Source organism: Podarcis raffonei, chromosome 2 (genome assembly GCF_027172205.1).
Source record: "Podarcis raffonei isolate rPodRaf1 chromosome 2, rPodRaf1.pri, whole genome shotgun sequence".
Classification (NCBI taxonomy): domain Eukaryota; kingdom Metazoa; phylum Chordata; class Lepidosauria; order Squamata; family Lacertidae; genus Podarcis; species Podarcis raffonei.
Window position 1 is genome coordinate 118,223,340 of NC_070603.1, and position 27,735 is coordinate 118,251,074.

Sequence of the window (27,735 nt, forward strand, 5' to 3'; positions counted from 1 at the left end):
CCACTTCTTAAAAAAAAAACTCTTTAGATGCTGCCAATAGGGCCAACTATTGCCCAGTCTCAAATCTTCCATTCTTGGGCAAGGTGACTGAGCGGGTGGTTGCTGAACAACTCCAAGCACACCTGGAAGAAGCGAACCATTTGGATCCCTTCCAGTCGGGATTCAGGCCTCATCATGGGACTGAAACTGCCTTGGTCGCACTGGTCGATGATCTCCAGCGGGCTAGGGACAAAGGTGAGAGCTGTTTCCTAGTTCTGCTGGATCTCTCAGTGGCCTTTGATACAATCGACCATAACATCCTTCTGGACCGTCTGGTGGGGCTGGGAGCTGGGAGCACTGTTATACAGTGGTTCCGCTCCTTCCTCCTGGGCTATGCCCAGAAAAGTGGTGTTGGGGGATAAGTGTTCAGACTCCTGGGCTCTTACTTGTGGGGTGCCTTGGGGTTCTTTGTGGGCCACTGCCCCTTGGTTCCACAAACTCATCCCAGTGGCCCCTGTGCAACCCTGTAAAAAGCATTATCCTCTTCCCCATGCTTTTTAACATCTACATGAAGCTGCTGGGAGAGATCATCAGGGGGTTTGGGCTGGGTGTTCATCAATATGCGGATGATACCCAGCTCTACCTTTCTTTCAAATCAGAAAAAGTGAAGGCAGTGAAGGTCCTGTGTGAGTGTCTGGAGGTGGTTGGAGGATGGCTAACGATTGAGGTTGAATCCTAACAAAATAGAAGTACTGTTCTTGGGGGACAGGGGGCGGGCTGGTGTGGGGGACTCCCTGGTCCTGAATGGGGTAACTGTGCCCCTGAAGGACCAGGTGCGCAGCCTGGGAGTCATTCTGGACTCACAGCTGTCCATGGAGGCGCAGGTCAATTCTGTGCCCAGGGCAGCTGCCTACCAGCTCCATCTGGTACGCAGGCTGAGACCCTATCTGCCTGCAGACTGTCTCACCAGAGTAGTGCATGCTCTAGTTATCTCCTGCTTGGACTACTACAATGTGCTCTAAGTGGGGCTACCTGTGAAGGTGACTCAGAAACTACAACTAATCCAGAATGCAGCAGCTAGACTGGTGACTGGGAGCGGCCGCCGAGACCACATAACACCGGTCTTGAAAAACCTTGATTGGCTCCCAGTATGTTTCCGAGCACAATTCAAGGTGTTGGTGCTGACTTTAAAGCCCTAAACGGCTTTGGTCCAGTATACCTGAAGGAGCATCTCCACCCCCATCGTTCTGCCTGGACACTGAGGTCCAGTGCCAAGGGCCTTTTGGCGGTTCCCTCACTGCGAGAAGCCAAGTTACAGGGAACCAGGCAGAGGGCCTTCTCAGTAGTGGCACCCACCCTGTGGAACACCCTCCCATCAGAAGTCAAGGGAATAAACAACTACCAGACTTTTAGGAGACATCTGAATGCAGCCCTGTTTAGGGAAGTTTTAATATTTGATGGATTATTGTATTTTAATACTTTGTTGGAAGCTGCCCAGAGTGGCGGGGTATAAATAATAAATTATTATTATTATTATTATTATTATTATTATTATTATTATTATTATTATTCAGTTACAGAGCAATGCTAATGCGGCATCGGAGGAGCCACACTGAGGAGAAACCGCACAAGTCCTCCCATTGTGGGACAAGCTTCAGCCAGAGAACCAATTTGGTGAGTCACCTGCAAATCCACACTGGAGAGAGGCTGTATCAATGCTCCCAGTGTGGAAAAGGTTTCCGATGCTCCAGTCTGTGCTGACCCTCCTCCTCCTCCTCCTCCTCTGGTGATCACTTGTAGCTGAGTAAGATTGTCTTCCATAAACATGGTTTTAACAATGAGTCCGTAAGTAACTGTGGAGGCCAATTCTGGACCCACACGTTCTTCCACAGTGGGGACATTGGTTTCTGGGCGGGAGTTGATCACAGTGAGGGTTTGCCTCCCATTTGTGACCTTAATTTGGGTGGCCAGATTCCCATGCAATTTGAAGGTTTGTAGCATCCCTTGTTTCATGATCTAGTCTATTCTTCTGCTTCTTTGGTGATCACTCGTAACCGAGTAACGAACACGGTCTAAACAGTGAGTCCGTAAGTGACTGTGGAGGCCAATTCTGGACCCACACATCCTTCCACAGTGGGGACATAGGTTTCTGGGAGGGAGTTGATCACAGTGAGGGTTTGCCAAGCGTGCCTGCCTCTTAGCATGTTTCTTTCTTGGGTCCTGAGTTCGAATTTCTTCAAAGCCCATGACACCATTGGTAAAGACTGTTCTCCAATTGGAGCACTCGCAGGGCAGTGTTTCCCAATTGTTGGTGTTTATACTACATTTTTAAAAAATTGCCTTGAGAGAGTCTTTAAACCTCTTTTGTTGACCACCAGCATTACACTTTCCATTTTTAAGTTTGGAATAGAGTAGTTGCTTTGGAAGACGATGATCAGGCACCCGAACCATGTCTTTAACCGTTTTAATTCCCAGCTGATATTAAACAGGTGCCCAGGGCTCATGAATTCTAGGTGCCCCTTGTTAAAAGTGGTTTTCCCTGAGGTCTTTGGCCTAGTCATTTTATAAAACATCAATTGTATATCTGTAGAAATGCTTTCGTTGTTTTTAGGATGTGTAGGAATGGCTTTGGGTTTAGAACTTGAATTTCATTTCACTTTTAATCTGGGATTTAAGAATTTCATGCTCTACCAACTGAGCTTTCCTAAATAGCTTATGTCTCTGAACCCTTGCCCCCTTGGCTGATGAAAAACAGGGGCACCTGGCTGGGCCAGAGGGGGTGGCATACCCTCCAACATTTCTCTGATGAAAATAGGTAAAAGGTAAAGGTACCCCTGCCCGTACGGGCCAGTCTTGCCAGACTCTAGGGTTGTGCGCTCATCTCACTCTATAGGCCGGGGGCCAGCGCTGTCCGCAGACACTTCCGGGTCACGTGGCCAGCGTGACAAGCTGCATCTGGCGAGCCAGCGCAGCACACGGAACGCCGTTTACCTTCCCGCTAGTAAGCGGTCCCTATTTATCTACTTGCACCCGGGGGTGCTTTCGAACTGCTAGGTTGGCAGGTGCTGGGACCGAGTGACGGGAGCGCACCCCGCTGCGGGGATTCGAACCACCGACCTTTCGATCGGCAAGTCCTAGGCGCTGAGGCTTTTACCCACAGCGCCACCCGCGTCCCTATATGAAAATAGGAATGCCCTATTCTAACAACAACAACAACAACAACAATAATAATATTTATGCCCTGCTAATCTGACTGTGATGTCCCAGCCACTCTGAGCAGCTTCTAACATATATAAAACATAATAAAACATTAAACATTTAAAAACTTCCCTATACAGGGCTGCCTTCAGATGTCTTCTAAAGGTTGTATAGTTACTTATCTCCTGGGCTCCGGGGTCGCATAACTCCGTACCCTCCAACATTTCTCTGACGAAAAGCGGGACGTCCCAGGGGAAAGCGGAACATTCTGGGATCAAATCCAAAACTGGGCCGGCTTCAGTAAATCCAGGTCTGTCCCTGGAAAATACGGACACTTGGAGGGTCCATAAGACTCCACTGTTGCTTCTGGCGCAAGAGGGCCCCTTCAGATGGCAATAGCCCAAGAACACTGAACAATTACCGTATTTTTCGCTCTATAACACGCACCCAACCATAACACGCACGTAGTTTTTAGAGGAGGAAAACAAGAAAAAAATATTCTAAATCAAACAGTGGATGTATGATTTTTGTGGTTCACGCTGTGGCCACAGACATGTGATCTGACAGTGAGTTTGGAGTAGCCCAATGCAAAAATCCTGAGGATCCATGTGGATCCATGCTTTGTAACCACGTTTTTGCACCACTGCGGCCCCAGGCAACAGTGGGTGCGTGATTTTTTTGGTGTAAGATGTAGCCATGGACATGCTATGTGATCTGATGGTGAACTTGGGGTGACCCAGTGCAAAAATCCTGAGGATTCATGTGGATCCGTGCTTTACACTCGTGTAAGCGGCTCCTCTCCTCTCCCGCTTTGTTCCTTTAAAGAAGCAGGCTCTCTGTCCCTCTCTCCTCCCCACTCAGCGGCTCTTCTCCCACTTTGCTGTTTCAAAGTGAGCCACGGAGGAGGGAAGGAAGGGGAGCCATGGATCCTCTGCTCACGACTGCAGCAGATCCCCCCCGCCACCCGTAGGCATTCCCTCCATAACACGCACAGACATTTCCCCTTACTTTCTAGGAGGAAAAAAGTGAGTGTTATGGTGCAAAAAATACGGTAATAAAACAGAATGATGTGCAAATGGTGCTGTATAAACCCACCTCCAATGCACTGTTTTTCTGCAACAATGACCTTGCAGGGAAAAAGCACCACTGCATAAGCTTGCAAGTTAATTAGGACAAATGCTGCATTAAAAAGCTAGTGTGGTACAGTGGTTAGAGTGCAGGACTAGACCTGGGAGACTAGGGTTCGAATCCCCACTCACTCAGGAAGCTCACTGGGTAACCTTGGGCCTGTCACTCACTCTCAGCCTAACCTACATCACAGGGTTGTTGCTGCTGCTGCTGCGAGGACCTCACTGAAGAAAAGGCGAGATATCAAGGTAATGTAGCAGCTGGCTCTAGTACTCTTCTTATAGAGAGACCTGGGGCAGAGCCCCTGAACACCCTGGACAAAAACTCTCTAGCATTATTAAATCAAAAGAATATTTATTTAAGAAATACAGCATATCAGGCACACACAACTGGCAGACGAGACGATAATCATCAACACTGAAACCACTAGCTAGCGCTGCCTTCGGTTGTTCCCAGCCAGAGACGGCAGGGTATTGGATCTTTTGAGTGTAATTTATCACTCGAGTCGGAAAGCAGAAAAGGGCTGTCCACACTGCATGCGTTTCACAGACAAAGTCCCGCCATATAAGAGCCAGACGAAGAATCCCAAACGTTCCCGAAACACCATTGCTTAAGGTCAATGAACTCCAGCTGGGTAGGTGCCTGCGATCACAGAATCACGGAATTGTAGAGTTGGAAGGGACTCACGAGGATCATCTAGTCCAACCTGCTGCAAGGCAGGAATCTCAGCTAAAGCATCCGTGGCATTTAGAAAATCCCGAGAAAATCCCTCCCCTCCCGTGAGTTCAATGGCTTAATTAATCATGCAGATTTGGAGTAACATCAAACATATATTTTTCTTTCTTGGGGTGGAGAAGTGGGATTAAAAATAAAGGTAAGGAAGATCAGCCGGACAACAGGTGTGTGGCAGCTCTTGTGCCGTTGTTCTGCCAGGATTCGACCCACCGGAAATCAAACTGAAAATGACTTAAGGCTTGGAGAAGCAATGGCTGATCCCTTCCCTAAGATCGATGGCCTCCATTTGTAAACAGAACTTTGCGGCCTCAAAATGGAATCTCTTGGTGCAAACAAGATGGCATCGGTTTGGTTGAGAAGGCAATGCAATATAAAGCACTGATATCAAAGCAAGAACAGGAAAAGGTCCAAATTTTCTCTCCTGGAAAGAAGCGTTGATGGATATCCGTTAAACAAGGGCATCCTTTACAGGGACCAGCTGCTAAAATAAAATAGCACACACACAGCCAAAAGATGCAGGAAATCTATAGAGGTATTCATGCATTGCACATAAATATATTTTGGGCGCCAGAAAATGGTTCCTGGTGGATTGACTGCAGAATCCCCTCTGAGCCAGACAGAGTTCATAGTCCAAAGTACATGAGCAAAATTCAATAGGGTGTCAACTAAGGAAGGATAAAGAAATAACTACTTGCCTGGGGCAAATAGACTGGGAAGCTTTTGTAAAATTAGAAGAGATTCCCCCCCCAAACCCCCCACAATCTAGGCCATTGGTACTGTGCTGCTAATACAAGTCTGCTTGGACAGCTTATTCTTTCTTCCTCTGATGAGGATTAGTAACTTTTGCAGACAAGTTGCAAAGTCTAGAGTAAGGCAAAGAGTTCTTTGGCAAAGTCAGGGGCGTGGTGGAATGGAGAACGCTGCAAATGAACTTTCCAGAGTTGCATAGCCGCAGGTGAAGAAATCATGGGTACCTGAATGGCATTGTTGACAATTTAACACATACGGAGTCCGTCAAGGCATACATAAGTGCACAAGCATATACTATATACAGGCATATAGACATAGCATCCCAAACCACAAGGACAGTAAAAAAAATTTTTTTTTTACCCATGCATATTTGCAAAGAAAAAACTAAACAAAATATAAAGACACGTACATATTCCGTTTAGACAATACATCACCCACCTACCGTGGCCTTTTAAACAGACAATTCGGCAAACGAAAGGCATTCAGGATCACATGAAATGAGTTTTCGGAGCGATGCTATGATTCGTATACGTGTTTAGTGTTATGAACCAGCAGCCTGGAGACTCAGGTGCCATCAGCCCTATACAGTGGTACCTTGGTTTACAAACTGAATCTGTTCCGGAAGTCCGTTCTTAAACCAAGGCGTGCTTTCCCATAGCAGCGAGGGACTCAATTTACAAATGGAACACACGCAACAGGAAGCGGAACATGTTCTGCTTCCAAGGCAAAGTTCGCACCAAAACACCTACTTCCGGGTTTGCAGCATTCTTAAGTTTTTCATAAAATACTGTAAGCTGTTCTTAAACAAAGGTACCACTGTATACTGAAAGCAGTATCATGCCACCTGAGGCAGTCTTGGCTTCCCCCAAAGAATCATGGGAAATGTAGTTTGTTGAGGTTGCTGAGAGTTGTCAGAAGACCCCACTATCCCCCCTCACAGAACAACAAACCCCAGAGTTCACTGGGAAGGGGGACCAATTGTTAAACCACTCCGGGAATTGTTGCTCTGTGAGGGGGATAGTGTAAGGAGGGGGTGTCTCCTAATAATTATTATAATTTATAATTTATACACCACTCTGGGAAGCTTCTGGCAAATTAAAACACCAGCCACAGTGAAACACCAAACATTTAAAAATTCCCTATACAGAGCTGCCGTCTTAAAGGTAAAGGTACCCCTGACTGTTAATTCCAGTTACAGATGGCTCTGGGGTTGCACGCTCATCTCGCTCTACAGGCCGAGGGAGCCAACGTTTGTCTGCAGACAGCTTCCAGGTCATGTGGTCAGCATGACTAAGCCGCTTCTGGCAAACCAGAGCAGCACATGGAAACGCTGTTTACCTTCCCGCCGGAGCGCTACCTATTTATCTACTTGCACTTTGATGTGCTTTCAAACTGCTAGGTGGGCAGGAGCAGGGACCGAGCAACGGGAGCTCACCCCATCGCAGGGATTAGATAGTTGTTTATTTCCACACGGAAATAGTTCCAAAGGGCAGGCACCACTACTGACAAGACCCTCTGCCTGGTTCCCTGTAACTTCATTTCTCGAAGTGAGGGAACCGCCAGAAGGCCCTCGTAGGTGGACCTCAGTGTCTGGGTTGAACGATAGGGGTGGAGATGCTCCTTCAGGTATACTGGGCTGAGGCTGTTTAGGGCTTTAAAGGTCAGCATCAACACTTTGAATTGGGCTTGGAAACATACTGGGAGCCAATGTAGGCCTTTCAGGATCGGTGCTATATGGTCTCAGCTGCCACTCCCAGTCACCAGTCTAGCTGCCGCATTCTGGATTAGTTGCAGTTTCCTTCAAAGGTAGCCCCACGTAGAGCACATTGCAGTAGTCCAAGCAGGAGATAACCAGAGCATGCACCACTCTGGAGAGACAGTCCGCAGGCAGGAAGGGTCTCAGCCTGTGTACCAGGTGGAGCTGGTAGACAGCTGCCCTGGACAAAGAACTGACCTGCGCCTCCATGGACAACTGTGAGTCCAAAACGATGCCCAGGCTGCGCACCTGGTCCTTCAGGGGCACAGTTACCCCATTCAGGACCAGGTAATCCCCCACATCCGCCCACACCCTGTCCCCCCCAAAACAGTACTTCTGTCTTGTCAGGATTCAACTTCAATCCATTGACCGCCTGAACTCTTAGCACCCTTAATGAACTACAGTTCCCAGGATATCTTGGGGGAAATCCCAACTGCTTAAAAGTGGCATCACAGAGTCTCCAATGTAAGGTGAGACTTACTTCTGAGTAGACATGATGTAGGATTGCACTGTAAAAGGACTCTCCCCCAGGATAAACAGTGGCAGGATCTTTGCAAGCTGAGATAAAGGCAACAGCCATACTGGATATTTAAACACAGCAGGGCCCCATCCCAAATCCTTGGAACAATAGTTTACCACTAACGGACCTATAATTCCCAGCACCCTTAACAAACTGGTTCCCAAGATTTTTTGGGGAAGGAAGCCATGTTCTCCAAATGTATGGCGCGGCTCAGATAGGAAGACCTCTCCTCCCTTTTAGGATTTGGGGGCCAAGTCCCATATCCCAGGGATGACAAGCAGGAGTCTGGGTGCAGGGAAAGGGGGATAAATGTGGCCCCTGAGGCCTCATTATGTGGCCCTTGGGAGTCTCTCTAGACCAACACCAGCCTCACTCCACACCCTTCTGGAGAGTTTATGATGGACAGCGAACATGATCCCCAAACTGCCTCTGGACAGGGAGCAGGAGAAGGGTCTGTGAAGGTGTGGAGAAACTAGCCTATTGTACAAAGGAAAAAATGTGAATTTGCCGCTCCGGCCTCATTTGCTTCCGGCCTCACCCCCCACTGGCAGGTGGAGCCCAGAAGGTTGCCTAGAAAGGAACGTGAGGCTGGAAAAGGTTCCTTACCCCTGGAGCAGCCCGTAACGTAGCGGACGAGCGCTCAAAACTGTGTGTCCAACACCGGGCGGGAGGAAACTTAGGAGCCCTGTTGGATTACGCCAAAGATCCACCCAGTCCTGCTGTGGCCAACCAAGACCAGAAGCAGCAGTGCTTCCTCGCTGTTCCCCTCCCACCCCGCAACTGCTGGTTTTTAGAGGTAGACTGCTTTTGGACCTGGAGGCTTGTGGCTCACAACAGCCCTCTCGCCCCCCAAATTTCTCTCTAGCCAGAGCAGAAGGAGAAGCTGCCAGCCAGACCAAAGGGCCCATCTCTCCCAGAGTCCTGTTCCCCAAAGCGGCCAATCAGACACTTCCAGGAAGCGCACAAGCGCTGCCTTTTGCTTCTGAGCTGCAGGGAAAAATGGGGCGCACGCCAACACCTTATTTACACGTTTACAGGTTGCAACTCTCCCCTAAGAACAGGGCTCACCAAGCCCAGGAGAACCTTGGCGCTAAGTCCTGAGTGTTAAAGCTTTTGGGCTCATTTCCAGATCAGTCCCTAAGAAACCCATTTGGCGTCTTTGGGAAGTTCACCAAGCCGGGCGGGAAACACCAACTCCCCCCCCCCCCCGGGTTTCTCTCCAGCATCTGGTATACGGCAACTGAAAATGGAGGTTCCGGATGTCGCCTTCATCAGCAGACTTGACCTCCGTGAATCCATCTGATCTTTTTCATTCTTCTTTAAAATCCATCTAAGCGTCACTGCCTCTTTTCGACAGCTGGTTCCATTACAAGTTCACGATTTCCTGCGTGAAGGTGAGTGTCTCCTTTTTTTTGCCAGTCCTGAACCTATCGGAATTGCCTTTAAAGTAAGCTTTTAATTCCAAGATCCTCCTTTTCTTTCTGTCCTTCCAATCTGGATGTTCGTTTTGGTATAGTGTTTGTTTTGCCTACATAAGAAGGCATGCCTGCTTGGGGCAGGGTCTCTTCTGCGTTCTGTACACTGCCTAGGCTTTTAGGTGCTCGGCAAATAATTTATTAGGGTTCTGCTTCACACTTGCTCCGTCTTGCTTGGTGGTGTTGACTTAACCGGCAGCAGCTCTCAAACGGGGTGGGGGTAGGGGGTCTCTCCTACACCACTTGCTAACGGATCATACTTTGAAATTGAACCTCATATCCTGGGGAAACTGAGTAGCCTTTCTCCCTCTCTCCACTGTCTTTATGAAACGAATCCGCTCAATGAGGCAAGTGCTTTTTATATATTCTTTGCTCCTCAAGAAAGCAAATGCGGCTAATTTTCCCATGAGCGGCAAGGCTTCGGCGATTCCCCCCACCTTGCCCCCCCACCCCAGCCTAGCCTCAAATATTCTCTTGCCTCTTGCAAAACATAAAATCCAGTCTTCACAACCAGCAGCTTTCCTGCACCATTTCTGATTGCAGGTAGAGAATGGAACGTTTGACTGCTCCTCTATCTCTCTCTCTCAATTCCTGCACGTAAGAAACCTAGCATGTCAGGGGAAAGGCCCTGAGATGCTAGCTTTCTACACACGGGCTGATGTTCTTAAAAAATAACTGTATGGTGAGAGCATTCAAAGACGAAGCTTCCCACCTGCGGCCTGATCCTTGGTCCAGCCCCGTTGAGAGACACGTCCCGCGGTGGTCCTCCTGCTTCTGCTCTGGGGAAGTCTTCCGAGAGCAGCTCAGAGCACGGGCAAGGCCTCCTGCCCTAGGTGCATCCTCTGATGCTTCACGAAGTACGAGCTGGTGGTGAAGCTCTTCCCGCAGAAGTTGCACTTGTAGGGCTTCTCGCCGGTGTGGGTCCGTTTGTGGAGCACGAGGTGCGCCTTGCAGCTGAAGCCCTTGCCGCAGGCGGTGCAGGTGTAGGGCTTCTCGCCCGTGTGCGTCCTCTCGTGGTAGAGGAGGGCGGAGCGCTGGCGGAAGCTCTTCTCGCACGTGGAGCACTTGTAGGGCCTCTCGCCCGTGTGGATCCACTTGTGCTTGACCAGGTCTGAGCTGCGGTGGAAGCTGCCGCCGCAGTCGGAGCACTTGTAGGGCTTCTCGCCCGTGTGGATCCTCTCGTGCTTCACCAGGTCCGACCTCTGGTGGAAGCTGCGGCCACAGTAGGAGCACGTGTGGGGCTTGTCGCCCGTGTGGAAGCGCTCGTGCACGATCAGCTTGGACCTCTGGCTGAAGCACTTCTCGCACGTGGCGCACTTGAAGGGCTTCTCGCCCGTATGGATCCTCTCGTGCCGGGAGACGTCCGAGCTGCGGTTGAAGCTCTTCCCGCAGAAGGAGCACTTGTAGGGCCAGTCGCCCGTGTGCAGGCGCTCGTGGGCGATCAGCTTGGCCACCTGGCAGAAGCTCTTCTCGCACACGGAGCACTTGTAGGGGTTGGCCCCCGGAGGGAAGCCCTCCGGCCCGAGGAACCCCGAGCTGGGGTTGAAACTCCCCCCGCAGTTGGAGCACAGCGACTGCTTCTCTCCTGGTGGGGTCCCTTCTGCGGTGGCCCCTTCTGGGCCGTTCTCGTGATGCCCCTCCGGCCCGCTCTGACCCTTGTAGCTCTCTTCCATCTCACGGAAACGGCCAGCAGATTCTGTCCCATCTGCTGAGAGCCCGTGAGATTCCGCTCCCTGAAGAGTTTTCCACCTGTTGGCCTCATTCTCGTTGATTTGCCCATCATCTGCTGGAAGAAAAAAAGAAAATCCGAAAACAAGTTAGGTTTGTGTACCCCTGCAGAGAGCAGGCATCGTGGGGGGTTGGACTAGATGTCCCTCGGGGGTCGGACAGGAGCAAGTCAGCAATAAATCACACTGAGGACCCCTGGACAGTTAAGTTCAGCCAAAGGCAACTAGAGTGGTACCTCGGGTTACAGATGCTTCAGGTTACAGACGCTTCAGGTTACAGACTCCACTAACCCAGAAATAGTACCTCAGGTTAAGAACTTTGCTTCAGGATGAGAACAGAAATCGTGCTCCGGCGGCACGGCGGCAGCAAGAGGCCCCATTAGCTAAAGTGGTGCTTCAGGTTAAGAACAGTTTCAGGTTAAGAACGGACCTCTGGAACGAATTAAGTTCTTAACCCGAGGTACCACTGTATGGGGTGCAAAGATCATCTTGCTTTCAGGCTGAGGGAGCCGGCGTTTATCCACAGACAGCTTTCCAGGTCATGTGGCCAGCATGACTAAACCGCTTCTGGTGCAATGGAACACTGTGACGGAAGCCAGGGCGCATGGAAACACTGTTTACCTTCCCGCCGCAGTGGTACCTATTTATCTACTTGCACTAGCGTGCTTTCAAACTCCTAGGTTGGCAGAAGCCGGTACAGGGAAACGAGAGCTTACCCATTTGAACCGCCGACCTTCTAATAGGCAAGCCCAAGAGGCTCAGTGGTTTAGACCATAACGCCACCCGCGTCCCTATATTAGCAAAACCCTTTATTAGCAAAACAGGATCCACACATGAGTGTCGGGCCTAATCAGCACAGCAACTCCGGTCTTGGCCCCATGGAGCAGCTGCTGAGGCTGAAGGTCTGTGCCTCCTCTCCAGGGTTCTCTCTAAGCAATCGGAGACTGTGCCTGCGTGGCTGCCTTTGCTTCCCCTGCTTCATGCCTCCCCTGGTTCTGGGAGACCAGGGAGAAGGGAAGCTTTTTGCAGCAGGATGGGGAGACACCTGTGACCCTCCACCAGCCTGGCCCATCACTGCCTCTTGGCCTCCCTCTTCCTCCAGTTCAGCTTCTGCCTCTGATTCCAAGCTTCTCTCTGCCACAGACTCTCCCCACTCACTAAGCCCTGTTACCCCCCTTTTAGGGGAGCACTGAATTTGGGCGCTGCTGAAATTGGAGACCCCAGTATCCATCACTGGGTGCAACGAGGTCTAAATCCAATGGCTTCTCATGGCAGTGTGGAGATCTGCTTCTTCTTAAGGGTCAAGGTCTGGGCAGGCCTATTCCCCAACAGCCACGAACGATGTACAAATGGGAAAAGCGTGCCCATCTGAACCCCTCTGTGGCTCGAAGTGTTTACTCCGAAATAAACTTACCGCATTTTTTGCTCTATAGGACGCACTTTTTCCCCTCCAAAAATGAAGGGGAAATGTGTGTGCGTCCTATGGAGCGAATGCAGGCTTTCGCTGAAGCCTAGAGAGCGAGAGGGGTCGGTGCGCACCGACCCCTCTCACTCTCCAGGCTTGCGGATAGCAGCCTATAACCCAACCTGGTTTGGAGGCTGGCGGTGGGGAAAGCAGCGCTTCTCCCCACCGCCAGCCCCACAAGCTTGGGGGACAGCGGGAGGCGGAGCGCCGCCTTCCCGCTGTTCCCCGACCTGGTTTGGAGGCTGGCGGTGGGGAGAAGCGCTGCTTTCCCCACCACCAGCCCCACAAGCTGGGGGGACAGCGGGAGGCGGAGCGCCACCTTCCCGCTGTTCCCCGACCTGGTCTGGAGCAGCGCTCCCCCCCCGCCAGCCCCAAAGAGCAGGTCGAAGGAACTCAAAGCCTCCAGAACTCCCGCTGGGCTCTGGAGGCTTCGGGTGAATGAACCTTGAATGCACAGAACGCACCTTGACTTAGAGGGGGAGAACAAGGAAAATTTTTTTCCCCCTATTCTCCCCCTCCTATGGTCCGGTGTGTCCAATAGAGTGAAAAATACGATGCAACCCACCCGCACGTTTGGTATAAACCAGGTCTCAAGCCTCCTGAGTTTTGACACACACAGATGCAGCTGCTGGGTTATCTCAGTCGGAGTCATGGGTTCAAATCCCATGTTGTACAAAAGATTCCTGCATCACAAGGGGTTGGACTAGATGGCCCTTAGAGGCCCTTCCGACTCTGCAAATCTACACAGCAGGAATGGCTTAACAGCAGCACTTCAGATGGCCAGAGATTACGGAAGCTGTAGTCCAAGAATGCCTGGGAGACATTGGGTTCCTCATTCCGGAACTCCAACTCCTATCAGCCCCCAGCCAGCCTGGCTGTTGTTCAGGGATGACGGGAGCTGTGCTCCAGCAGCATCTGACAGGCTACAGGTGAGGCACCTTGCTCCTCGGTCAGGAGAAGCCCTTACCCACGGAGTGGCCGTCTTCTTCGACTTCCTCCTTGACAGGCCTCCCAAGCTGCCTTTCTGCGCTCCTGCTTGCCACGTGCTCAGCGTCGGGGAAATTTACGGTCACCACATGGAACATCCCTGGGCCCTGAAAATAGCAGCGAGCATTTTATTTTGCTTTGTCATTATTATTTCGTGAATTTATACCCCGCCCTTCCTCCTCAGATGGAGCCCAGATGGGGGGACAGTGCCTCAACGAGCAAGTGGTCGAATTATTCCCAGGCCATCGCTGCCTCTTGTGGCAGCAAATTCACTGTGTGAAGAGGGACTTTAGCTTCATGGTCCACAGGGGTGGCCAACTCCCAAGAGACTGCGATCTACTCACAGAATTAAAAACTGGCAGTGATCAGGTCGAAGTTGCTGGGGGGGGTCGGAGATCTACCACTATCTACCACAGACATCCAGTTGGATGTGCCTGACCTACGAGGTCTAGTGCTACTGGGGCGTGTGTGTCTCCCCAGCCACATTCTTCACACCATGAGTAAGTTTTTACACCTTTACTATGTCACCTATTACCGTATTTTTCGCTCTATAGGACGCACCTTGTTTTAGAGGGGGAGAACAAGAAAAAAAAACCTCCCCCTCTCTGCTCAGCGCCCCTTCAGCAAAGCGGCAGGAGAAACGGAGCCCCTTCCATTTCTCCTCCCGCTTCACTGAAGGGGCGCTGCGCAGCTCTCCCTCTCTGCTGAAGCCAGGAGAGTCTTGCTCTCCTGGCTTCAGCAAAAGGAACCCGAAGCCTTCGGAGCGCAGCGCGAGTTCCCGCTGCGTTCCAAAGGCTTCAGGCAGCTATCCCTGAAGCCTGGAGAGCAAGACGGACCCCTCTCGCTCTCCAGGCTTCAGTGAAAGCAATGCGAAGCCTCCGGAGCATGAAGGGAGCGCTCCCTCTGCGCTCCGTAGGCTTCGTGTTGCTATCGCTGAAGCCAAGGAGCCTGCATTCGCTCCATAGGATGCACACACATTTCCCCTTAATTTTGGGAGGGGGAAAAGTGTGTCCAATAGAGTGAAAAATACAGTACTTGACGCCTTTTCTCTAAACCCCAAAGCCCCAAACTTGGAACCCTTTCCTCAAAATCTTTGCTCCATCGCCTTCATCATTTCAGTTGCCCTATTCCGGACCTACAATATCCTTTTTGAGGTGAGGAGACCAGAACTGTATACAGTATTCCAAGTGTGGCTACGCCACAGATTTGTTTAACAGTGTCATGAGAGTGGGGGTTTTATTTCCAATTTCTCCTCATGATCCCTTACGTGGAATTTGCCTTTCCCCACAGCTGCCGCACCCTTCATCAAGCTATTTACTGTAACCCACTGTAAATGCTCCTGATCAGTTCCCGGTCAGCAACCTTATTTTTGTATTTTGTATTTTTGTAATTTTAAGTTGCTTTCAACAGGTTTCTAATGTTGTGCAATCTTGTGTTTCAATATTAATGGTGTGTTTTATTTGTTGTAAGCCACCCTGGGACCTTAAGGAGAGGGGCAGGTAATAAACTGTAACAACAACAACATTTTGCCCCAATGCGTATGTATAGATTGCACTGAATTGCATTTGACATTTTATTGCCCATTCACTCAGTTTGAAGAGATTAGACATCTCCACAATCCCTTTTCGTTCTCATTAACACGAGCAATTTAGTACAATCAGAAACCATGCTCACCCTAAGGCCCACAGTTAACTCGAAACCATTAATTATCAATTTAACTATTTAAAAAAAAAAAAAAATTAAAATTGGGCAGCAAAATGTCTTAGGATGGTCCTGCTTCCCCTAAAGGCTCTTTGGAACTGTAGTTTGTTTGTTGTTGTTGTCATTTAGTCGCTTTCCTCACAGAAATGGCTCCGTGACTTACAGGCGCAACAGAAATGCTAACATCAATTATGATAAAACACAGCCGAACCTTAAAAACCCACATCTGCACAAGTAGAAGACAGGTCTTACAGATCCTACCCTACTAAAAGAGGCCACAAATACTTAAAAACCTTTCAAACCAAGGGACTGAGGTAAAACGGAAAGTTTTCACCCGGTGATTTAAAAGAGAAAATGACAACCAGTGTTTCTTAAGGGTGCCGAGAGTTGTTAGGAGACACACACGCACAAAGCTACAATTCCCAGAGTGGCTTAATCCCTTTCCCCAGAGAACTTTGGGAACTGTAGCGCTGTGAGGGGAATGGGATCGCCAAACGGCTCTCAGCACCCTTAACAAACTACAGTTCCCAGGGCGCTTCTGGACGAGGCCACATTGATTCGAGTGGTATAAGAGGGCTTTGGATGTATTGTGCCGATGTGGCCCCTCCATCTGGAAGCGGATCTCCTCACCTTCTGATCCTGCCTGCCCTCCTCCTGGTGCCTCTGCAGGAAATCCTCTGCCAGGGCCACCGCCTGGGCGCAATTGTGAGGGCGGCATTCCTTGACCCAGCTCTCCACCTCCGAGGGCAGGACAGTCAGAAACTGCTCCAGCACCAGAAGCTCCAGGATCTGCTCCTTGGTGCGCCTCTCGGGCTTCAGCCATTGCTGGCACAGGTCCCAGAGGCGGCTGCAGACCTCACGGGGACCCTCGGCTTCCTGGTAGTGGAACTGCCGGAAGTGCTGGCGGTTCGTCTCGGCACCGGCGGGGTCCTCGCTGCTCTCCATCTCCTCCTTCACTTTCCTCTGATCTCGGCCGGCCGGCGGCCCCGTCCCGTCAAAGCCGGCCGGTGGGGGGATGAAGTGCCCTTCCGCGGGCCGGTGGCTGGTCGTGGCTCCCCCGTCAAAATGCGCCGCGGGTGCCTTCATGTCCCCCCACGAGGTGCTGCCCGGAAGCTGTCGGGGGCCCCATCCTGAGCGAGGAGACTGCACCCCGCCCAGAAACTCCTGCCATTGTGCCTCCCACTGCTGCGAGGACATCCCGTCCTCTGGTTCTTGTTTGATGTGCTGCGGTCCTCTCCATCTCGGGCCTTGCCTGTCGGACCCCGTCTGGCCGGCACTGGGGCTGGCACCCTGCCCCTCCAATTCCACCTCTTGCTTCAAGCCCACCGGCTCCGTGTCTTCCATTTTCAGGGCTAAATTCGCCCCTCGTTCCAGCCCAGCCCGGAACTGGAGATCCAGAGGCAACGCGTCTCTCCGTTGGGCCGCCATTTTGTCCCGCTACAGACGTTTTCTCCTCTTTCTGCCCTCGGCTGCGACGGAATTGGGAAGGCCTGGGCTTTGGGGCCTGCAGTTACATCACGGCGAAACGGGCCGTTCCACAGGGCGCGCGGGATGAATTTTTGTTGTTTGTCTTGGGAGAGATGCAGGTCATACGGAAGCGGCTGGCATTTTCTCCCTGAAGAAAAGAAACACAAATGGGTGTCAGGTGAAGAGACAGGGGAAGGTACCCAGCAAAGTCCCAGTCAAGTCCTCGAGAGACCCGAGTTCGAATTCTCACTCAGCCATGACACTCGCTGGGAGACCTTGGGCAAGTCACAATTGCCCTCAGCCTGACCTACCACACAGGATGGTCATGACGGCCAAAAACCAGGTGGGGAAGCTGGCTGTCTATACCACCTTGAGCTCCTTAGAAGACAGGCAAGATATAAGTATTTTCAAATAAATAAAATAAAGCAAACACCCTGTGGAAATGAAGGGAGCAACATTCAGTCAATTAACTGCTTAGATTAATTTGAACCTTTTTCTTTTTAACCCACCCTTTAATTGGTTAAAAGTTTCCATCTCTGGAATCCTGATGATCCAGGCAGTAGAATATTTTGTGGGGAAATGTCACTTTTATTCAATTAAAAAGACCTATGGGGAAATGGAGAGGACAAGCCTCATCTTAAAATAAGCCTCCAGTCTTCACTCTCCCTTAATAGGGTTGTCAAGGAAATAAGCAACTATTTTACTTTTAAAAGACATCTGAAGGCAGCCCTGTTTAGGGAAGTTTTTAATGTTTAATGCTGTATTGTGTTTTTAATATTCAGTTGGGAGCTGCCCAGAGTGGCTGGGAAAACCCAGCCAGATGGGCGGGGTATAAATAATAAATTATTATATTATTATATTATATATATTTCAAAGACTTTTTTAAGGAAACCACCCAAATTGTTGAGCCTTATTAAGAAAAACCCAAAAGTTGATGAGATTTTTTGGGTTGTGTTTTTAGGGGAACCAAAATTGTTGGGCTTTTTTTAGTAAAAGCTACAAGAAATTTTGAGTTTTGGAGCTTTTTAAAGACATTTCTGGCATTATTTAACCCCCATGTCCTAGAAAATCAGGATCTAAGAATGTTTGCAGTAAGAATGCTTCTTCTGACATTATTGACCAAGATTGTGCAATTCCAACCATCGCCTTTGTTGCAAAGCCTCCAGTTTACCTCTTTTATTGAAACTATAAACTGTACTGTGTTTTGCTTGGAGCAGTTTTTAATTGTGTTTTTATAACCGTGGATTGTATTGTTATAACCTTTCTGTGGGACCTTGCGGTGAAGGGCAAGGCAAGGAACCCTTGATAGTAAAGCAACAAATAAATTATTTGAAAACAAAGAAAACCCACTTCTTGCTTCAGAACAGGGTTGATATAAGTAAAGGTTCGGCTGGCATGCCTATTTATGGCAGAATAAAGAGAAGATACATAAAGGATTCTCAAATCATATTTTTAGAGGACCCCTACTCGAAGTGTGGGAAAGAAATAAAAAACTCCTGGAATGGAAGACGCCCTGGTGGTTATCACCAATGGATATTCTAATAACTAAAAAAGCAAATATGGAGGGAGAAAGGCTGACTTATGAGGACCTACTGACAGGATCAGAAAATGGATGGAGGATGAGACCTTACGAGGAGTTGAAAGACAAATTAACGGGCTGGTTACAATTCCATCAAATAAATGCAGTATGGAGAGATGATAAAAAAAGTAGGAATGAATGAAAAGAAATCTAAGTTTCAGATAGAGATAATTGAAGGCAAATCCAAATTACTATCCAAAATGTATAACATATTATTAGAGTGGGATACCAAAGATGAGGAAATAAAGGGGGTAATGACGAGATGGGCAATGGATCTGGGGTATAATATAGAGTATGACAAATGGCAGAAATTATGGACTAGTGGAATGAAATTTACAGCTTGTGTAACACTCAGGGAAAATTTAGAAAAGATGATGTACAGGTGGTACATTACCCCAGCAAAGTTGGGGAAAATGTACAAAACTGGGAATAAGAACTGCTGGAAGTGCAAGGTTAAAGAAGGTAATTTTTTCCACATGTGGTGGACATGCGAAGAAATGAAGAAATATTGGGAATATATTTATAATGAGTTAAAAAAAATATTTAAATATACATTCCCTAAAAGACCGGAAGCATTTCTACTAGGGATAGTTGGGGATGAAGTTAAAAACGAAGATAAGACATTATTTCAGTATGCCACAGCTGCCGCCAGATTGTTAATTGCCCAAAATTGGAAAAATCAAGATATCCCATCAATTAGAGAGTGGCAAACAAAATTATTTGAATTTGTTGAACTTGCAGAAATGACTCAAAAAATCAGAAACCAAAAAAATACAAAGTTTATTAATGACTGGAACAAATTTATGATATACATTGAAGGGAATTACAGAAGCCTAAAAACTATAACAGATTTGATATAAACCTTACGATGTGTAAACTATTAACAATTATTAGCTGCGGGGAAAATAAATTATGTATATTAAGAAGCCTGAAAGCGGGAGGGATGGAGGTCAATAGAGCGTAGAAGAATGATTTAAGTTCTTAAGACACAAAGAGATAATTGTGAGGATAAAGAATTGTAACGGAAATAGATAATACTTATGTTATGTTTAGATATTTGTTTTGTATCTTTCTCTCTTTTTGTAATTGTGAAGTTATTTCTTTTTCTTTTTGGTTACTTATATGAAACTCAATAAAAAGAAGTTAAAAAAAAAAAAAGAAACTATAAACTGTACTGTGTTTTGCTTGGAGCAGTTTTTAATTGTGTTTTTATAACCGTGGATTGTATTGTTATAACCTTTCTGTGGGACCTTGCGGTGAAGGGCAAGGCAAGGAACCCTTGATAGTAAAGCAACAAATAAATTATTTGAAAACAAAGAAAACCCACTTCTTGCTTCAGAACAGGGTTGATATAAGTAAAAAAAAACACCTGCTCCTTTTCCCTTATGGGGCACCCAAGAGCACATATAGAGTCCTTTTGTAGGTTCTCTATCGGTAGGAGAAAATAACAGAGGCCAACCAGAGAAAATTGAGAAGCAAAGCAGCTAGTAAGCCTGATCTTTATTGACTGTTGCAACAGGGTGCTCCCCCACACACAGGAGAGAGGATGAGGAGGACCTTGAACAATGGCACGCAAGGCCTTATATATCCATTTTGCAATTCCCTGCCCTGGAGCTCCAGACCACCCCTCCATACATACATCACAGAAGGGGTGTAGACCAAAACCACCCTCCAGATACATCATACCTCCATCACAGAAAAGGCGGTCTACAACAGAAATCTGAGTGCGTTGTTTATCTCCTGTCTGGCAGGTTACCTGTTAATGGTCACCTGATTGGATTTCCTGGGGAGCCTGGCCAGCCTTTCGTAATGATAAATACTTAGTTCCTGAGCCAGGTCACAGGCTCACCCTGTTCATACACAGACATACCCTTAAGACAGGATTTGTGAACGAAAAGACAATGCGGAGGCTTTTCCACTTTCCTTTGACCTTGCCGAGAAATATTTGAGGTCAATTTGGGAGGGACAAAATGGTTCCAGGATTTTTAAAGTGGGGTTTCAGACATGCGGTTTATATATACAGTTTTGAACATTTATCATAACAAAATACAAATAAACAAAGTTAAATGTCTGGAAATATGGGTTGCAGTTCTATTAGAAATCCTTCTGGCGCGTGACAGAGTGCTGCTCCTGGATGAGATATCAGCTGAGCAACTGGAATTGGTTAGGAAACTTAATCACGACAGCTCAACTTGAGGAGGCAAAGGAAGAGCGAAATGCAGACAATTTTTTTAACAGTTGAGCAGGTTTCATGCTATATATCGGCCTTCCCCAACCAGGAGGCCTCTTGATGTTGCCGGACTCCAAGCAGAGCCAATGGTCAGGGATGATGGGAGCTGGAGTCTGGGATCCGAAGTCACAGCTTACCACAACATCCCTGATTTACATACTTAGAGGAAGCCCCACTGAACCCGGGGGGGATTGAATTCTGATTAAACATTAATTGGGCCGTACATTTAAAGCAGTAAACACTCCTGGCTTCCCCCACAGAATCCCTTTCTCCTGGGAAGCTGGAGAATTGTAGCTCTTGAAGGGGCAAATTTAAATCTTAAATTTTACAAGGTAAAAACCAGCATTTTAAAAAAATGCATTGTAGCACTGACCTTGTTGGATTAATTCTCCTAAAATTGCTCTTGGTGCATTTACAGCATAACATTAATCAAACGGGTTGAATCGACAGTATATCAAGTTTAAGGTTTTTTTTTAAGTGGATGCTTGTTTAACTTGCTCTTTTCAGCTGGCCCTTATTTGTTTGGTGTATTTTAGCACGCATTGTTGTCCATTTCATGACGCAGTTGGCTGTTATTATTTTATGTTCCGTTCCCCGCCCTGGTATTCGTACAGAGGAAGGGCAGGCTATAAATATTATAAAGAAATAAATAATAAATAAAAGTGCCTAAAGAAAATTATACCACTAGAAGTTCAACAGAATCAGCATCAAAACCATGTAAGCACTAAAGGACATAACATAAAGAACATATCAAATTCATGATTGTGTTGTCAATATTGCTGTTACCATTTGTTTTCTCTCTGTGTGAATGAGATGATTCTATGATTCTACAGTGGTATCTTGGGTTAAGTACTTAATTCGTTCGGGAGTTCCGTTCTTAACCTGAAACTGTTCTTAACCTGAAGCACCAATTTAGCTAATGGGGCCTCCTGCTGCCGCTGTGCCTCTGGAGCACGATTTCTGTTCTCATCCTGAAGCAAATTTCTTAACCCGAGGTACTATTTCTGGGTTAGCGGAGTCTGTAACCTGAAGTGTATGTAACCTGAGGTACCACTGTACTTTACAACATTGCCGTGAAAACGGCACATAAGTGCTAAAATATCTGCCTATGCTCACTGAATATGCCTCTCAAATACAAATTATGCCACAGCAACAGAAGGCAAAGCGATGATAACCCAAAACCTTGAAGATGAAAGATGCTATTCGGAATAATATTTCTCTCTCTGTGTGTGTCTGAGATTCCTTTCCCACCCTTCACCGTAAGGTCCTGGGGGGTTACAACAACATAACCATACAATTAAAAGCGAGTAAAATGGTGTACGCAATTATAAAAACAAGTAGAACGAGTAGAACAATTCCAAACAAAAGTAGCACAGTACTGATTAGCCAAAACAGAAAGATTCCAAGGTGGACTTGTAAAAGGGTAAAAGAGTATTAGGGAATGATCCATAATGAATTGAAAAAAATGTTCAAAAGTACTTTCCCAAAAAAAACCCAGAGTCCTTTCAGTTGGGGATAATTCAGACTGAAATTCCCGGCTGTCAAAAAAGGTTGTTTATGTATGCTACTACTGTGGCCTGCTCCAGGTAGATCACGTTTGGTCAAAACTCTCCACTATGACCTGTTCATCTTGGGTGCCCTGCTCGGCATAGTTCATAGCTTCTCTGAGTTCTTCAAGCCCCTTCGCCACGGCAAGGCAGTGATCCATGAAGGGGATCACGAAATTAAAAGACGCCTGCTTCTTGGGAGAAGGGCAATGACAGGCCTAGACAGCATCTTGAGAAGTAGAGACATCACCTTGCCAACAAAGGTTCGTATAGTTAAAGCTATGGTTTTCCCAGTAGTGATGTATGGAAGTGAGAGCTAGACCATAAAGAAGGCTGATCGCCGAAGAATTGATGCTTTTGAATTATGGTGCTGGAGGAGACTCTTGAGAGTCCCATGGACTGCAAGAAGATCAAACCTCTCCATTCTGAAGGAAATCAGCCCTGAGTGCTCACTGGAAGGACAGATTGTGAAGCTGAGGCTCCAGTACTTTGGCCACCTCATGAGAAGAGAAGACTCCCTGGAGAAGACCCTGATGTTGGGAAAGATGGAGGGCACAAGGAGAAGGGGGCGACAGAGGACGAGATGGTTGGATAGTGTTTTCGAGGCTACCAGTATGAGTTTGACCAAACTGCCGGAGGTAGTGGAGGACAGAGGTGCCTGGCGTTCTCTGGTCCATGGGGTCACGAAGAGTCGGACACGACTAAACGACTAAACAACAACAACAACAACTGTGGCCTGTGTTTTGTTAGCCCCAAAATGGAAAACGAGTGAGGTCCCAACTAAAGAAGAACAGCAATTTAAGATGACAGAATATGCACAGCTTGCAGATTTAACATATAGAATAAGAAAACAAGAAGAACATACGTTTAGAGAAGATTGGAAAACGTTTATTGAATATTTGGGAAATAATTGTGTACAGCTGAAAGCTGAAAGCCTTAGAGGTGGTTTACAATAGAAATTTGAGAGTATGGCTTATCTCCTGTCTGTCAAGATACCTGATCAAGCTTGCAAAGTCCATAGAAATGGTAGAACCTTAGTTCTTGAATCCATTTCTCAGACCTACACCTACTGGTACACAGGTGTTCTTTGGACATCTTTAAAAAGCTTTGCTTTTAACAAATACTTGCCAGACAGGTTTTGCAGAGGGGAAGCCCATTCATTCCAAGAAGTTTATCTATTCACAGGATTTGAAGGATTTGCAAGTGGGAAGAACTATTGGGAAAGGTTTTCCAAGATGAGCCAAGATGGATTCAGGATTCCTCTGCGTAAAAAGTGCATTTTTCTTTCTTCTAATTTTTGAAGGGTAAAGGATTGGTTTTAAACAGAGTGTGTATCTACTATGTGTGTGCACCTTAACATTTTTATAACACCACCACCAAAGACTTCTGGGAACTGTTAAGAGTGCTGGGAACCGAAGTTCAGTTCTGCAAGGGGGAAAACTACAGTTTCCAAGATTATTTGGGGTGAGTCACAGCCCCATCTTTCTCTGGGCCCTTCTCAAGGGTAGGTAGCCATTCAGCCAATAACCATCCATCAAAACACAGGAGGAAAATCCTGGCCAAAGATGTGGCCAAACCAGTTCCTTCTACACTTGCTATTTCTGGGTCGTTTTACCGACCAAGTTGCAGGGTTAGTGCAGGGCCCTCAAGGTCATAGAGAGCCATCCCCTGGCCTAACCCACCAGTTCTCAGGTGGGTTATTAGACCGCAGGCTTTCAGTCAGGGACTGTGTTGTCATGTTAAACAATAAATAGAACAAAAATAATAATTAACAGCAACAGCTATAAACAGATCCTGAATATTCGCTTGCTTCGTCATTGGGTCTGAGAATGTGGCCAGGAAACTTAGGAACTACCTTACTACTGAATGGGGGCGCCGGTCCACCTGGTTCAATATTGTCAACCCAGACTGGCAGCAGCTCTCCAGGGTTTCAGGCAGGGATGTCTCCCAGCTCCACTTGAAGACTGAACTTTTACCACTGAGCTATGGCCCTTCAGCTTTTATGTATCAGAATAACACAGGATTCCAGTTTTGGGAAAAGAGTAACAATAACAGACTGAAGTCAGTCTAAGGCTGCTCTGAAATTGTAGGACCTTTCGGGGGGATAAAGGCTCTTTCCAGAAGGGGGGAAAAGCAGCAAATGGGTTGGAACAATTACTCTTTGGATTACAAACTAAACACTGGGGAGTGCAACACCGGGGAATGGGACAATTGGATAAAAGGAAATGAAGAATACTACTGTACGGAATTACCCGGAGATTGGCCCCCCCCAAGGAGAAAGAGAAGGAAAGGCGAAAGAACTCAACAGGGAACAAGGATGTGTGCAATTACAAACAGGAACAAGAAAACTCGCAGAAGGAGCTTGGAAGTGACTTGAGAGCCTCAGACATTAGGACACCTGATTGACAAGGATATAATGATATATGGACTATGGACTGACATTGCCGTGAACCAGGAAAAGGGATGCTGGATTAACTTAGAATGAGAAATGCTTTTTGTAATAAACTTATATTTATGGAATTAGTCTAATACTAATGAAACATTAAAAGATGTTGGAAAGGATGTAATTGGCTTTAGCAAAATTTGGTTTAAATTTTGAAAGTTTAACGATTTGAGGACAAGATAAAATTAATGAAATTATTGTAAAAATGAAGTGGTTTGAGTAATAAGGTGAAATTGTAAGAATGGTTTGATTATAAATGAAAATGTGAGGATATTATATGGGGATATATAATTAAGGGTAAGGTAAGAGGTATGAATTTGCTGAACAAATTTTTAAATGGAATACAAAGAGGGAGGTGGGAGGAAGTCAGGAAAATAAGTAAAAGAATGGTGAGAAATTGAAAAGAGGGATTTTTATTTTTCTTCTCCTTTTTCTTTTTTCTTCTTTCTATTCTTTTTGTGTTGAATTTTTGATGTTGGTATTTTTAATCTTTTTTTCCGGTGTTTATTCTTTGTTGTTTATGGTTTTGTAACCTTTTTTCTTGTTAAAATCTAATAAAATATTATTATATATATATATAAAAAAAGCAGCAAATGGGGACAACACGTCTTAGTCCTCAGGCCTTACTGTAACCAAGCCTAAACACATGTAGCTGAAAGAGAGCCGGTGGTGGAATCGTGGTTAAAGCACTGGACCAGGACCTGGAAGACCCGGGTTCAAATCCTTGCTTGGCCATGAAACTCACCAGGTAACCCCAAGCCAGTCACAGTCTGTTAGCCTAACCTACGTCGCAGGGTTGTCGTGGGACGACCTACCTTGCAGACTTGTTGCAGGGGGTTGGACGAGTTGGCCCTTGGGGTCCCTTCCAACTCTATAAATTCTACCATTCCACAGAGACGAAAATGGCAGGGAAACCATAAATGCTGCCGCCTCAAACTCTTTGGCAGGGAGGGGCAGCTGGGATTGCAATCTAATAAATAAATGCATTTCCCCAGACTGCTTTCTTGTCCATTTCCTGCCTCTGCCCTCTCCTACCCCTTTGCACTGCAAGCTCATCGAGGCAGAGACCTGCACAGTCGCCTCTTGCCACTTTGCCACAGGCCCGTCCTCGCAAATGGACGGCGCTCGGGGAAACCAGGAGGAGGTTTTGTGCTGGGGGGAAAACAAGAATCGGCAGAGGGGTTTTGTGCAGGGGGGGACAAGAATCGGCAGAGGGGTTTTGTGCGGGGGGACAAGAATCAGCAGAGGGGTTTTGTGCGGGGGGGACAAGAATCGGCAGAGGGGTTTTGTGCGGGGGAACAGGAATCGGCAGAGGGGTTTTGTGCGGGGGGGACAAGAATCGGCAGAGGGGTTTTGTGCGGGGGAACAAGAATCGGCAGAGGGGTTTTGTGCGGGGGGGACAAGAATCGGCAGAGGGGTTTTGTGCGGGGGAACAAGAATCGGCAGAGGGGTTTTGTGCGGGGGAACAAGAATCGGCAGAGGGGTTTTGTGCGGGGGAACAAGAATCGGCAGAGGGGTTTTGTGCGGGGGAACAAGAATCGGCAGAGGGGTTTTGTACGGGGGGAACAAGAATCGGCAGAGGGGTTTTGTGCGGGGGAACAAGAATCGGCAGAGGGGTTTTGTGCGGGGGAATAAGAATCGGCAGAGGGGTTTTGTGCGGGGGAATAAGAATCGGCAGAGGGGTTTTGTGCGGGGGGGGGCAAGAATCGGCAGAGGGGTTTTGTGCGGGGGGGACAAGAATCGGCAGAGGGGTTTTGTACGGGGGAATATGAATCGGTAGAGGGGTTTTGTGCGGGGGGGACAAGAATCGGCAGAAGGGTTTTGTGCGGGGGGGACAAGAATCGGCAGAGGGGTTTTGTGCGGGGGGAACAAGAATCGGCAGAGGGGTTTTGTGCGGGGGGGACAAGAATCGGCAGAGGGGTTTTGTGCGGGGGAACAAGAATCGGCAGAGGGGTTTTGTGCGGGGGGGACAAGAATCGGCAGAGGGGTTTTGTGCGGGGGAACAAGAATCGGCAGAGGGGTTTTGTGCGGGGGGAACAAGAATCGGCAGAGGGGTTTTGTGCGGGGGGGGACAAGAATCGGCAGAGGGGTTTTGTGCGGGGGGGACAAGAATCGGCAGAGGGGTTTTGTGCGGGGGAATAAGAATCGGCAGAGGGGTTTTGTGCGGGGGGAACAAGAATCGGCAGAGGGGTTTTGTGCGGGGGGGACAAGAATCGGCAGAGGGGTTTTGTGCGGGGGGGACAAGAATCGGCAGAGGGGTTTTGTGCGGGGGAACAAGAATCGGCAGAGGGGTTTTGTGCGGGGGGAACAAGAATCGGCAGAGGGGTTTTGTGCGGGGGGGACAAGAATCGGCAGAGGGGTTTTGTGCGGGGGGGACAAGAATCGGCAGAGGGGTTTTGTGCGGGGGAATAAGAATCGGCAGAGGGGTTTTGTGCGGGGGGAACAAGAATCGGCAGAGGGGTTTTGTGCGGGGGGGACAAGAATCGGCAGAGGGGTTTTGTGCGGGGGAATAAGAATCGGCAGAGGGGTTTTGTGCGGGGGGGACAAGAATCGGCAGAGGGGTTTTGTGCGGGGGGGACAAGAATCGGCAGAGGGGTTTTGTGCGGGAATGCAAAGGCCACATCCTGCCCACCCAGCCCCTCTTTCCTAAACGGAGCAGGACCGCAAAAATCTGGGGGGGGGGGGCGGTGCGCAGGGCTATCCACCTTCCTGGATCTGGCTTAGCTGCCGGGCTGGCTGTCAAGGGCGCCCCTCCCCGCCCCTCTTTCTCCCCCTCCCCTTGCATGCAACACCCCCCAGCGACGCCCGAGCGACTTGGAAAAGCCCGCAGGTCCCTCCTGGCAACTGACCTCCAGGAGCGGCTTCCCGGGCGCAGCCGCCTCCGCTCTGCAAGGAGCCCTGGCCGGGCGCTGGGTCTTCCGGGCCGGGAGGGCGAGGGAGCAGCGAGGGGCCTCCGCTCTGTCCCAGCCTCCCTCTCCTGAACTAAGGATGGGCAGAGAACGTTCCCCGGGCGCCTCTCCTCGCCGCCGCAGCTCTATCGTTTTAACT

General features: G+C 48.2%; 1 protein-coding gene across 3 annotated transcripts; it reads right to left on the reverse strand.

The window, feature by feature from the left end:
- Window positions 1–9,224: 9,224 nt before the first annotated feature.
- On the reverse strand, window positions 9,225–27,714 carry LOC128409226 (zinc finger and SCAN domain-containing protein 31-like). 3 transcript variants are annotated; one of them, XM_053379521.1, is made up of 4 exons: window positions 27,537–27,714; window positions 16,052–17,036; window positions 13,701–13,827; window positions 9,225–11,324 (listed from the first exon to the last, which is right to left on the reverse strand). In XM_053379521.1, the coding sequence occupies exons 2-4, from the start codon at window positions 16,847–16,849 to the stop codon at window positions 10,345–10,347; spliced, it is 1,905 nt and encodes a 634-aa protein (XP_053235496.1). In that variant the 5' UTR covers window positions 16,850–17,036; window positions 27,537–27,714; the 3' UTR covers window positions 9,225–10,344. The 3 variants fall into 3 exon arrangements, with proteins under 3 accessions (XP_053235496.1, XP_053235494.1, XP_053235495.1); XM_053379519.1 differs by having other exon boundaries at window positions 9,225–11,327; XM_053379520.1 differs by lacking the exon at window positions 27,537–27,714 and adding an exon at window positions 24,100–24,193 and having other exon boundaries at window positions 9,225–11,327.
- Between the last annotated feature and the right edge of the window lie 21 nt (window positions 27,715–27,735).